The sequence below is a fragment of the Mangifera indica genome, unplaced genomic scaffold (assembly GCF_011075055.1).
Source record: "Mangifera indica cultivar Alphonso unplaced genomic scaffold, CATAS_Mindica_2.1 Un_0015, whole genome shotgun sequence".
Classification (NCBI taxonomy): Eukaryota; Viridiplantae; Streptophyta; class Magnoliopsida; order Sapindales; family Anacardiaceae; genus Mangifera; species Mangifera indica.
This window is the reverse complement of record NW_025401107.1, coordinates 376,342-389,815: the sequence shown is the minus strand read 5'-3', so window position 1 is coordinate 389,815 and position 13,474 is coordinate 376,342. Positions and strand designations below refer to the sequence as shown.

The 13,474-nt window shown below is 33.0% G+C and overlaps 1 protein-coding gene across 2 annotated transcripts; it reads left to right on the top strand.

Moving 5' to 3' along the window:
• The first annotated feature begins 215 nt into the window (after nucleotides 1–215).
• LOC123205779 lies at nucleotides 216–4,289 on the top strand. Of its 2 annotated transcripts, none has more exons than XR_006499894.1 (2): nucleotides 216–1,941; nucleotides 3,755–4,289. XR_006499894.1 is itself a non-coding variant. In XM_044622818.1 (2 exons), exon 1 carries the CDS (start codon nucleotides 517–519, stop codon nucleotides 1,849–1,851), a length of 1,335 nt encoding a protein of 444 aa, XP_044478753.1. In that variant the 5' UTR covers nucleotides 216–516; the 3' UTR covers nucleotides 1,852–1,896; nucleotides 3,755–4,289. The 2 variants fall into 2 exon arrangements, 1 of the variants encoding a protein (XP_044478753.1); XM_044622818.1 differs by having other exon boundaries at nucleotides 216–1,896.
• Nucleotides 4,290–13,474: the final 9,185 nt, after the last annotated feature.

The following is a 13,474-nucleotide window of genomic DNA, read 5'->3' as shown; positions in this document are numbered from 1 at the left end:
TAGGGTTATGATTTATATAGAACAAAAAATGACATTTTTGGTATTTTCTTTGAATATTTATGACAATTTTGTTAAACTCTTTAAAAATTTGGATATTTTTTTATACCACAAAATTACGGATAATCTTGTTTATGACCTATGAAATATGGACAATTTAATTTATATCCCTTAATTATACGCATGGGGTTTATTCAATTTTTTTTTTTTTAATTTTAAATTACCAATCTCCCAGATTTCACTTTCCCTTGGATTCCTAAACTTTCTCAATTTTCCTCTGAAAATCTCCCTCCACGAACCTCTCTATACTCTTATAATTCCTCCAAAGCTTTTTTTTTAAAATCACGTGCTCAATCTGAAGCTCAAGGTAAACTCTTCCTCGCTCTTTTGCTGCTTAATATTGATCAGTTGTTTTCTCTTCGATGCCATATAACTTAGTATGTGATTGTTTTGGAGTTAGATTGAAACAAGTAGTTGGTATTGCTATTCTTAGTAGTACAGTATTGGTATTGTTGAATAATGGTTCCTCCAAGAAGAAAAAAATGGACAGAGGCAGAAGAAAAAACCCTAATAGAAAAATACGGGGAGATGGTTGCAGATGGGACTCTAGTGAAAATGAAAACCCGTGAGAAGAAATATAAACCGATTGCTTTGTATGTGAATTCAGTGCACCACGTTCGTGATCCTATGGCCTTTCCTTGGCAATGGACATGGAAAGATGTGTCCACGAAGGTGCAAAATATGAGGCACCAGTATTTGTTAGTTAAGCAAAAGATAAAGAAACCGGAATTGTCTGTTGATCATTCTGTTGGTGGGGAAAGTAATGGGGATGAGTTTGATTGGGTTGAGGGGCTTACCCATTGGTCAAATTTTTTGAGGTATAAGGAGGTTTTTGGAGATGTTGCATCATATAATAATAATATCAATAATGGTGGTGACTTATTGGCAGTTGTTAATGAGGACCGCGAGAATGGTGGAGGGTTTGTGGGGGTAGGTAATGGGATGGATATTGTGGAATTTGGGCAAATGGGTCATTCAGGAGATGGGGAATTTGCGGGGATTGATGCGGGAGAGAACGGGGTGATGGGTTTGGGTTTTGAGTATGATGGTGATGAGGCAGAAGAGAATTTTAATGGTAATAGTGAAAGGGTGAGGGAAGATGGGGATAATGCTATTGCATTTGAAGAAATTGAGGTGAATGGATCTAATTTGAATAAGAAGAGGAAGTTGTTGAAGGGCTTGGAGAAGAAGACATTTGGATTTCTCACAAGCCAATTGGGGCAGTTGAGGGATATGGAGGTTCGATTTGAGCATCGTGAGGCAGAAAGAGAGCGTGAGAGGCAGAGGAGGGAAAATTTTCGGATAAAGGCTGAGCAGGAATGGGAACGGAAGTGGGAAGAGAGGGTGAAGGTGAGGGAGGAGAGAGAGAAGACTAGGGAGAAGTTGAGGCAGCAGAGGATCCAGGAATGGGAAGCTATAGAGAAGGAGACTGAAGAGAGGGAAAGGAGAAGGAGAGATGAAGACTTGATTCAGGAGAGCGAGTGGGAAGATAGGATTAATAGAAGGAGGTCTGAATGGAAGAAGAGGATTGACGAGATGTTGAGTCAGCACAGGGCAGAAATGGGTCAGATGCAGGCCCGCATTCTTCATGAACAACAAAGCCTCACTAGCCAGTTGCTTGGGATTGTTTCCCAGTGGACTGGTCATCCAACAGGGCTTTCTGACCATACCGGTGCCAGCAATCATTACCTTTCACAAATGATGCAGAATCTGCACCATGTGAATGGAATGGTTCATGGAGACACTAGGGTTGATGGAGATAATCAAGATGATCAATTCATTGTTGATGGATGATCTTATTTCTGCAACAGTTTCACCTGCTTGATTAGCTGAAAAATGGTAAGTTGTGCCGGAGTGTTTGCAGTGATCTGAAGAACTGCAAAGGTCAGAATTGTTAATTGCATTTTGTGGTACTCTAAATAGATTTGTGTATACTCATCTGTGTAGTTCAGATTTTAGTCAATAAGAGATGCATATAGATTTCTTTATTTCAATTGTTGTTGTAACTATATTTGTTAAATATATGTCAAGCCCATTTCAAATAATATTTCAATGCAGTCTGTGCATCTCTCTGTAACCTTTTCATTTAATTTGTTACTATTTTTATTAATATAAAGGAAATAAACCATCAAAGTGCATGTGACACTGAAAAAGACAGAAGTAAAGAACCATATGTTAAATTGATTTCTTTTATCATGCATAGTATGCAATTCTCTTTTGCACCATTAGATAGCAGAGTAGCTTTCTTTCTCTTTAAATGGAACTATTTCTCATCCCATGTCTTTGAAGGCCCTTTATAATTCTAATAGGAGAGCAATTTATAATTAGTCTGAGATTCACAATTGCTGTAATGATGTAATGGTTTTACCATAACCCAAGTTTAGGTGTGTCAATCATCTATTGCAATAAATGAGTTTAAATGAAATTCATGCCACTGACGTTGGGATTGGGTGGTGTCTCAAGTTTAAATCATGCTTCGCACTGATGCAATGCCTGGTTGTATTTTTCATTCATCAATGAAGTGTCCAAATCAGCCCTGACTTTTAGATCAAGTTGTTATAACTGAAGTATGGAAATTATGGTTTTGGATATCACCTTTTCAAGATGACCATTTCTGCAATTTAATTTTCATGAAGATGAGGCCTCTGTCTTCTTGGAATGTTAATATTAATTTTTCTGTTTATATTTTTGTTTCTTTTTTTTTTTTTTTTTTACTGGTAAGTGTGTGTGTGTGTGTTGTTTCTCTTCTCCAAGAAATGAAATTTCACAGTAATGGGTAATGTCATGATGAATCTTTGGTTTGTTTTCTTTGTTTTTGGACATACCAATTGAAAAATCTCACAAGAGTACGCATCTTTGCCATAAAATTTAGCACTTAGGTTTTAGGCAGATTAAATAGAATTTAGTTTAAATATCAATTTCCTTTGAAGCCTTATAAACTTGCTCTGTTTTCTCTCAGATATTTACCTTCAATTCTCTTGCTCTTTTGAGACACCTTATTCCTAGGAAGCTAAGAGCACTACCGACCCAGCTCAGTGTCTTCTGCTATTCATTGGTTCTCTAACCTTTGTATACTTTTTTGATGAGTTTCGCTAACACAAAGAAGTATGGTAGAAAGAATTTAAATTTTGAATTCTTGATATTATTTCTTGGAAGAAGAAAACAATGTAGAATTTATATTTTGTTTTGACTTGTGGTTTCATTTCATTGAAGACGAAAAATGACAAACTGTTGTAGGTTTCATATATGAATTTAGCAATCTGGACTTTATAATTTGTTCTTCTGAGTTAAAAAAAGAAATACAACTCCTTTGTTGCACCTTTAGGATTGCATGTTTGGGATGTGGTTCAGGATTGTACTATTTACAAGGATGGCTCTAATTCCCAGTTAGCTTATGCTTGATTCCTTTTTATATATGATTGAGCAGCACAAAAAGTTGTACAGGATTATTTTACATTCAGTTTGTTTTTTATGCATCATGGCTTTGGATCATGGCTTGTTTTCTTGCCCCCTGTAAAATACTGTCTTGCACAAATTTTCATGGACTTAACTGGGGTCGCTTGTAAAAAATAAAATCTCTGCCTTTATATGCATATTAATTTCATTTTATTTAGTGGTTTTTTTTTTTTTATGATGATACATATTCTTGAATTGTCTATTTCCCCAAAATAATCCAAAACTCCATGAATATATTCAGGCACCTCATCCTCGACCCAGCACACTAGGAAAAAATCAAATATGTCGGATGGCCTCATTAAGTTAGTAAGAGTCAAATGAATCTTGCCATTCACTTGTAGCAATGGCTTGAGATTATGTACTTTATGAAGAATGAATGTCTCTCTGTGGGACGACCTACAATTTTCTGATTGATAGGAAGTTTGAGTTATTTTTGTAGCATTATGTTAGCCCTTCAAGGTGTATGTGAGGAGAAAGGAAAGAGAGCAGCACGTGGCATGGAAAATTTGTTCAAGGTTGTAAAGGTTTTGGAGCAACATGGTAGCAAAACATTGGAAGAAAAAGAGAAGGAATGAGAAGCGGATTTATGCTAGGGCTTGAGGGGAATGAGGGTAGGTTTGTATTTGTATCAAGAAAACTGGGAGGGACTAGCTCCTTGACCCGCAGGATATTGTTCATGTTACTATTTCAGTCAGTTGCATATGTTGTTCGGGTTAATGCAGTGGAAGTAATTGTAGGGATTCCTGCCATGGATAAATAAAACTGTTTCTGGTGTATGTGTTTTCCGTGTTTGGATTGTGTTTGCTGAGTTGAGAGTGTTTTGCAGGTGAAGGTGTGACAGTTGATTTCTGAGGTGATTGAGCAGGTACATGACACATTGTAATTTATGGATTCGTAGTTGTATGCTAATAGATAGTATCATGTTGGAAAAAGTTGAGGCCTTCATATGTATCAGTTACTTCCTTTCATGTTTCTTTATGATCATTGATGAGGACCGCAGTTCTTGGATTAACTTATTGTTCCCCTTACAAAGGGTTCAAAGCCTTTTTGAGCACTCAAATAATATGTAGCCATTCCGCACCCATGATCGGTCCTGTGTTCTTGGTATGTGTTAAGGGTAAGGTGAAAGTCACCCCTTCATTCATCATATGATGGTATGTACTTGAATGATGCAAAGAAAGTATGTACGAAAATGGGAAACTAGAAATGCCAAAATGGGTTGTCTATGCTGTTTTGTTGAGATTTTCATTTAAATATTTACTTTGGGTCCGTCGGGTTATCCCACTCAAACCCTGGAGTTGGGACTTGAACCCTATGCTTGAGAGGGCAAGCCATTTACCACTGGATTGATTTTTCATTTGACTCCATCTTTGAGTTATTTCTTATTTAACCATATTTTAAGGGAAAATTCCTTTTTGTTAAATTCAGCCAATTGCTTGGAGCCGAACCCGACAACAGTTGATTGCTTAACCGCTAGACAGGCGAAATTCAATTTTGGTTAAACTTAATCCATATTTAATAATCAAACAAACAAAATTATTTTAAATATTCATTTGAATAGTAATACATCAATCATCGCCCAATCATTTTGATCATCGGTTAATTTGGACCAACTGTTTTATTAGGTCAATATCCAATCCCAGTTGGGGAAATATAAAATTAGCACTAGAGTTGGTAACGTGCAATCTGCTGAGCATGACATCCTTATTTTATTATTCTTTTGGAACAGGAAATTAAGATGTCTAAGATGATAGTGTCAAAGTATAACATCCCTATTTTTTTGTAGACTATTTTTTTTCCCATAATTGTCTATTGAGGTTGTCTAAGATGCTGCCTGTGGTATATTAGAATAAGGCAAAATAGGTTGGCAAGTTATTCCTAGGAGTGTTGCCCTTTTATACTTGAATAATGTTATTATTATATTATTAGATATTATTTTATTTTTAATTCAAAATCATTCAATCATATGATGATACATCATTTGTGTATCCAAATTATATATTAAAAGTATATACGTATAGTTTTTGTTTATACTTTGGGTGGCTAACATTTATTTTTGTTAGCAACTTGTTCCTGCTTTCTCTCTACATTTACATTAAATTGTAAAACATTGAAAATAATGAAAAAAAAAAAAAAAGCTTTTTCACAAAACATAGTGTCTAAGCACAAATCTAGCTAGAGTATTTTTTCGTGACCTTCAAGCAAATTTTTTGTGACCAATGACTTCATTGGTAATTAAAATCTAACAAGAGATCTTAGAAATTACCTGTAAGAACTTAGAGCTGGTCAAAAATCTCTCTAAAATCTTGTCAACATTCATTTATGATCTTTCTGTGATTGAAATCTCATTAGACCTAAAAAATTGTTGACAAGACCTTATATCTTGTTAGAAATCTAAGGCTTCAGATCTTGTCAACAACACAACAATATCACCAATGAGATAGTGAGTTTGTGGAAAAAATTTCTTAGACCTTGGAAACTATTGACAAGATTGTGAGTTGTCATAAAAATTTCTTAGACCTCGGAGTTATCAATGACACAACGAGCTTATTTGATAACCTTCTCAGGCCTTAAAAATTGTTGGGGAAAATGTGAACTTGTTGAGAACATTCTCAGGTATTGGATCTTGTCGGTGAAGATTGTGAGCATGCCAAAAATCATTCTCAAATATTGAATCTTGTTGGCGAAGATTATGAGCTTGTTGAATATCCTTATGAAACCCTATAAAGCCAAAATCCTTCACTGGTGGAACTACTTTTCTCTCTTTCTAATCATTGAATCAAGAAAAAGAGAAATTTTAGTGTTGGTTCTTAAAGGAGACTCTGGTATTTAAAAAAGAAGAAAAATCGAGAGCTTGGTTTGCTATTTAAAAAAAGAGAGGTCCTTTTTTAGGAGCCCCCTTAACCACAAAATTGTGTCCATACATTACCGATTTCTAGAATCTTTGTGATTATGTCAAACACAATAGAGGGTACATTGGTTAGACAAAGGATTGATGATCATGTAAGCCTTTTTTGCTCCATCAAATGAAGAATTCCTTATTCTTTAACTAATCATAAGCAAAATCAAGGTTTAGTGAACCTCCTAAGATCCTTTCTCTAATTCTACCAAAAAGGTTCTCTCATCTTTTCCTAATGTGTTTTATCTAAAGCATATTTTAATTCTTAGATCATTAATTTAGGAGCCTTAGATCATATGATAGCTTCTTTCTTTGTTTTTCCTCATATTTACCTTGCTCAAGAAGGGATAAAGTTCGTGTGGTTGATGAAACATTTTTCATAATATTCAGAGAGGATTTTATACTCTGCAAGCATACTTTTCACCATTTATTGTGTCATACCCATATAATTGTCATACCATTTTTTTTCATTCTTATATTTACTGAAATACCTTATTTATTAAAAATGTCTAAAATCCGAATCTAAATAGTTATTATGCATAATTACTCATAAAAAATGTAATTGTATGACAAAATACATAAATGTAGAGAAATATGTGAAAGGATAATTTTGCCCCTCGTTCTTATATAGTTGCTTGTCTAGATCACTAACTCCCTACTTGTCTTACTACTCACTTATGCCTATAAAACAATAAAAAATAATGTGTGAGTGAAAACACTTAATAAGTCGATAACCTCTTGGCACCTTAAATAATACATAAAGTTAATAAATCTTACGTTTTATTTATGAACCTTGATGTGGTCACAACTCGGCACCATCGTGCCCTAACATAGGTCATCCACATAGGTTACTAATGTCTAAGTTGAACTTGACATATCTGATACCCTAGTGAAAACATATGACATATTGTGTGTCTATTACTGTCATGTCTTGTGCACATGTCATACAACTTATTAGGCTAACCAACTGTGATACCTTAGTCACACAAAAAAATTTGGTCACAGTTTCTCCCTTATCACATATGCTAGCTATGAGATTTCTATATAAACCATTCTGGGATGGCCTCTACCATAGGTACATATGTGATGTATCTCGTTAACCCCGTGAGGAATTATTTGAAAAGTCACAATCCCTTACCATACACACTTGAACTAAATTGAACTAGTGACTAATACGTCTTAGCGTCAAGTGCATGATGTATCTTATGTGTATCAAGCTTTATTACTTTCACATACATCGCTACTTTCGCACATAGCTGGTGGCTATCTAGCTAGTGGCTATCTAGATATGTGATGCATCTCATTAACCCCGTAAGAAACTATCTAAAAAGTCACAATCCCTTACCATACACACTTGAACTAAATTGAACTAGTGACTAATGCGACTTAACGTCAAGTGCATGATGTATCTTATGTGTATCAAGCTTTATTACTTTCACATACATTGCTACTTTCGCACATAGCTGGTGGCTATCTAAATATGTATCATTTTCTTTAATTTTTCTAAATTTTAACTTAGATCTGACTTGTATAAGGTCTATGTCATCTTCCATATAGTTTGGCACTTCCTTTATCTCTAACTACCTCGTCTTTCTTACTACGATCTTTTATTCTTTTTCTTTCTTCTTTCCTTTCCTTGCGCTTAGCCTAAGGGTAAAATGATTTTTTAACTAAATACATGGGTGTGTGCCTAAGGTGCACCCTCATGTTCATTTATTTAAGCATGACGTCTATTTTTGGAAAGTCACACACAAGCGTATGTCTTATACCACACCATTATGTATAAGATTTCTCATAACTATCACGCAAAAGACATATTTTCCTAATTTGTGTAAAGATACATGAGCATGTATGATGTCATACACAGTCATGTATCATGATCAGGTGATTGCAAATCTATGGATTTCGACTTGTTCTGACAAACTCCCAATAATTTATTTAGTTACAAGCGATCCTAGCACGTCTCTAAATGATAATATTCACATTCCTCTAATTGTAAACACTTGTACATATATAATAATTCATATCATATTATTATCATCATCAATCTACCATGTTCATCTCGAATATATCTACACACACACACACACACACACACACACACACACACACACACATACATATACATAATATCTCACACAATAATCAGTCATATCAACATGCGTATAATCAATAACATGACCATCGACACTTTTAAGATATCATAAACAACATGAACTATAATCGAATTCTAACAAACTAAACAATAGGCAACCTTTTTTAGCCAAAGGAAAGCACTAACTTGCTTATCTTACGTAGAATGCCTTTTTGTGGATGTTACACAATTACCATGCAATCAAATCCTTTCATCGTACTAATATATCATCAAGGTTGAGTTATAAAAGTAATGTCTACCTCATATCCTATTAACTTCATGATTTGAATTTCAAAGTAATAACTATATATTATTGGACTTAGGCACCGACCCAATCCTATTGTGGTCATAAATTAATTGGTCATAGTCATGTGTGAAATACTATCATGAGATATTTTCTACCATACATGAAAGCATGAATCTTATATCAATCCACCATAGACCTGATACATTTCTCAATATAACCAATAACTACGTATTGATAAACTTAACAAGAAGGTTATGTTAAGTTGGTGTCAAACTAAGTTGATTGATACATGAGATATTTTAGTGATCTCAAGTTTGAGAATCACATGCACCACCGTTCATTATAAGATTTGTTCCAAATGAATTGTGGTTATCATTTATGTGAAATCCTCTAACGTGTCAATCAAGTGAACACATAGTCGACATGCACTTATGTGTTACACCATGTTAACACAAACAATCATGACACATGAGATCTATCACTATTTTTCAGTGAAGTCATTCAACACGATAATAGTCTTACCAAATTATTTTTTTCCTTAGTTGGGATACATTAAAGGCTACAAATGTTTCTAGATTAGCCACTATACATGCTCATAAGGTCCTTATGATCAAGCTACTCGTTGATCTAATTGTCATGGTTCCACTAATCTAAGAACTTCATTATACATATATACATGCATACACATGTAGAAATAGATGAAGAAATGCCAATTTTTATTATTATTATTATTATTAAAATATGATACAATGTTCGAATGAAATTACAAAAATAGTCTTGACAGTTGGCTTTAGAGCACTCATTCAAACATAATTTGCCCATGTTTTGTTGAACAAATTCTATAGTCAATTAAGTTGAACCCATCAGTATTAAGGAAAACTCTTATGGACACTTAAATTTTCACCTGATAAAAGTATATCATTTGCTTTGGCAAATAAGGTTACAACAAAATAGGGCTTAATTAAAGTCATAATGATGGAAGACATTTGGTTATTTTTAACTTAGTATCATATTGAGAGATCTGTTAAATATCATTCTCATCAATTCTAATCTTGCATACTTTAGTGATTGAGGTTGCATTAAATTAAGAGTTACACTATGTGCAAAAGTAATGGGTATAAACTTGGATGCAATGATGATATATCATCATGTTATTAGGTGTTACTTATCTTTATTTCAAAATCACTCAATCACATCGTCACATTTCATCATTTGTACTTAAGTTTGTACTCATTATTTGGGCACATATTTCCATTGATAAATTAAACATAACATCAATTCTAAATAGACAAGTAAATGTGCTAATACATGACCTAACTAAAGTTAAGTCCCTTAAGCCCAAAGTGGTCAGTAAGATAACCTAGGGGTCTTGTTCTTCAAGTCTTCATGATTTCAAGAGTGTTGTATATTCTTTGCTTTATATTAAAGTACATTAAAATTCTTTTACTTACATTTCATTGCAATAATAATAAAGTATTATAATTTTACATCAACAAAATAAAAAAAATCTCAAGTTACATTTGAAGGGAACAAGGTGAGAAGAGAATGTACTTTTAGAATATTAGAGAAACATAAGACACACAAGTCTTTTTTTTAAACTTTACAGGCATTTATTTCCAAAATTTGAAAAACAACACACGCATCCATTACTCTAAGGTTAATGTATCAAGCATCATGCATATTTAACCAATCATGGCATATAGCATACAAGCAATTAAAATTTAAATTACTTACCAATTTGCTAAAATTATCTTTTACACCCTCTAATTTTGTAGAATTGTATGAGACCCTAAAGGTCTCAAATGTTTTAGTTTAATCTTTGTTACGCGTCAATATGAATAAGGTTGAAAGTCAACCTTGGAACAAGCATTCAAATAGTGGAACAGTTATTCCAATGTGAAACTATCATTCGTAATAAGTAGAATGGTTATTCCTTCATGTAGAATAGATGTTCCACAATCCAAAATGGGCATTTTGCATAGAGAACAGGCTTTCCGCGCATAAGAATGATCATTCTGTCAAGAAATCCAAATTATTATTATGAAACAATGAAGCTAGAAACTCAATTTTTAACATATCAATTTTTGAAACGAGATGAAAAAAGGTGAATGTCTTGTCTCATCCTAACTATGGATTCCAACTGGCATGACAATACAAGCTAGAAGCAATTTTGCATGACAAAGTAAAATCTATGATTATCAGTCGAATTATTACACCACAACACAATCAACAATTCTAAATCACAAATATAGAGAATTCAAAACTCAATAATTATAGTAAATATTTAAAAATTCTAAGATATCAAATGTTATAATATATTATCAGTCATTTTAATTTTTTAACGTTTAATCGCAAACGATATATATAATATATGCATTGTTATTCAAACATATCCAAAACACAAAATATCATATTTATTAATATTATACCTAATAAATGGGCTATGATACCATTATTGGGAAACACATAGAAACTTAAAATGTCATAATATAACAAATGTAATGTATTTTAAAATTTTAATTGTAACATTCAATCATAGACTACCACAAGACCAGATTATTCAACATCATATGCATAATAAAAACCATAAGTTGTCTTATAAACACACTTGGGTAAAGGCTCCTTCACTTTAAACTTAAATCCAAGTAGCCTATCTCTAACCAATCCAAATAATAAAGGGTAATCCACAAGGAACATGAAGCAAGAAGAAGTAATGAGTGGCTTAAAAGGTCTATTAGAACTCTTTTTGAAGTGAATAGTATGTAGTGTGAGTGTTTAATTGTGTAAACAATTCTCAAAAAGTTGCATAAAATGTGGTTATATACACACAACAAAATGACCATTCTAGTAGCAATCCAACTAAAACAGTTGTACATCAACTCATCAAAACGACCATTCCAAGGTATGAAACGATTATTCCAACAATGTTAAAGTTGTCTATAATAATGAATAATAAATACACATGGATAAGGTTAACTATAGATAAAGAACAATTGTTCCAATGACTAAAACATCTATTATAGTGATCTAACACTTATCCAATATATAAATCATCCATATCCACTTTAAATAAGGTCAACTCTCATTATTATCACTTTTGTCCATTCAATTATAGGTTATAATAATTTGGTCTCTAAAATGAGACAACATCTCACTTAGGTACATTATCCTTATAAAGCTCAAAAATGGCATCCTAAAATATGGATGCAATTCACACTATTCAACTCAAAGTTTTTAGATTTTGCGATCAACTTCTTTTGTATGTAACCCATATGTTCGTTGTCATGTAGGCAGTAAATAGATTCATGACAAACAAACAATCCATCATCCATTAGACTTATTCCCATCCAAAGATTACTATTTTCCCAAATTTTCACTTATTAACTTTAAAAAACCCAAACAGCTAACTACCTATTAAATTTTTTTGATATTGTTGAGGGTAAAATCGTTATTTTGATATTTATTTTAAAAAGAATAATTTATTCCCATATCTCACATAAATTTTAAAAGCTAACAATTTCTCCCTAAAAATTTCTAGATTGGCTACCATATGTGCACACAGAGTTTTTCACTATCAAAATACATATTGATCCCTTCATCAGAGTTCTACCATTCTAAAAATATTCATCTTTTACATACTACACATGCAATACCATGTTGAAGAATTTATATTTTATTAATTATAAACATGATACTTGACACATAATACAAATATATCAACCAAAATTATTGACTCTAGAACATCTATTAACAACTTATATGTGTGAAATGTGAGACCCTTAGACAAATTTCATATCAACAAGGCACTAAAGAAATGTTGGAAATGTGTGTGCATTCCACATCTCTTGAGGATGCTAAGATGAAACTGGTTAAATAGTTTTTGAACTCTTAAAAAACTATCAAAATGTGTCTTGGATTATAAAACCCATAAGCAAAATCATAAATAGACTATATGTCCAGAATGGATAATATTTTGATAGCGAGTTGGGTTATTGGAGTGAGATATTACAAATGGTATCAGAGCCACTTCATGTATCCTTTTGAGCGATTGTGGGGTAAACCTCAGTGAGAACATTGTGTCCTATAAGGTGGTGATTATAAAAGTAAATCCTATATCAGTAAAACACAAAAGAGATGTTGGGTATGTGTGTGCATCCCACATCGCTTGATGATGCTAAGATAAAACTGGTTAAATAGTCTATGAGTTTTTTAAACTGTCAAAATAAAATTTGGGTTGCAAAGCCCAAAAGCAAAATCAAAATGAACTATGTGTCCAAAATGGATAATATCTTGAAGGTTTGTTGGACTATTGGACCAAGGATGTTGCATAAAATATCAAAATTATATATGTTTGTAATATTGATGGTGATTTCTTTCAACCTATAAATACAGGTAACCATGATAAACTTTCTTTTTCACTTGTCTTAATGCACAAGCACCTCATTTGTCTATAACAAGGCATTATTTGATCTCAAGGAGAAGTGCGATTATTATCTAAACAACATAATTGGAAAAAGTCATAACCCTCAATCCTTGTCGCTTATGCCCACCATTGTTATTGCTCATACAAACATTTGATCTCTCACTAAGACTTTGTTGACTGTAAAACTTTGTACTAGAACCTACTCTCTTAGACATGTCTTCGAAATGCATGTTGTAGCACAACCTTGTCATAAAATAT

What these genes read in the sequence shown, in the direction of transcription:
- LOC123205779 (XM_044622818.1), top strand. Translation starts at nt 517, where the DNA reads ATGGTTCCTCCAAGAAGAAAAAAATGGACAGAGGCAGAAGAAAAAACC.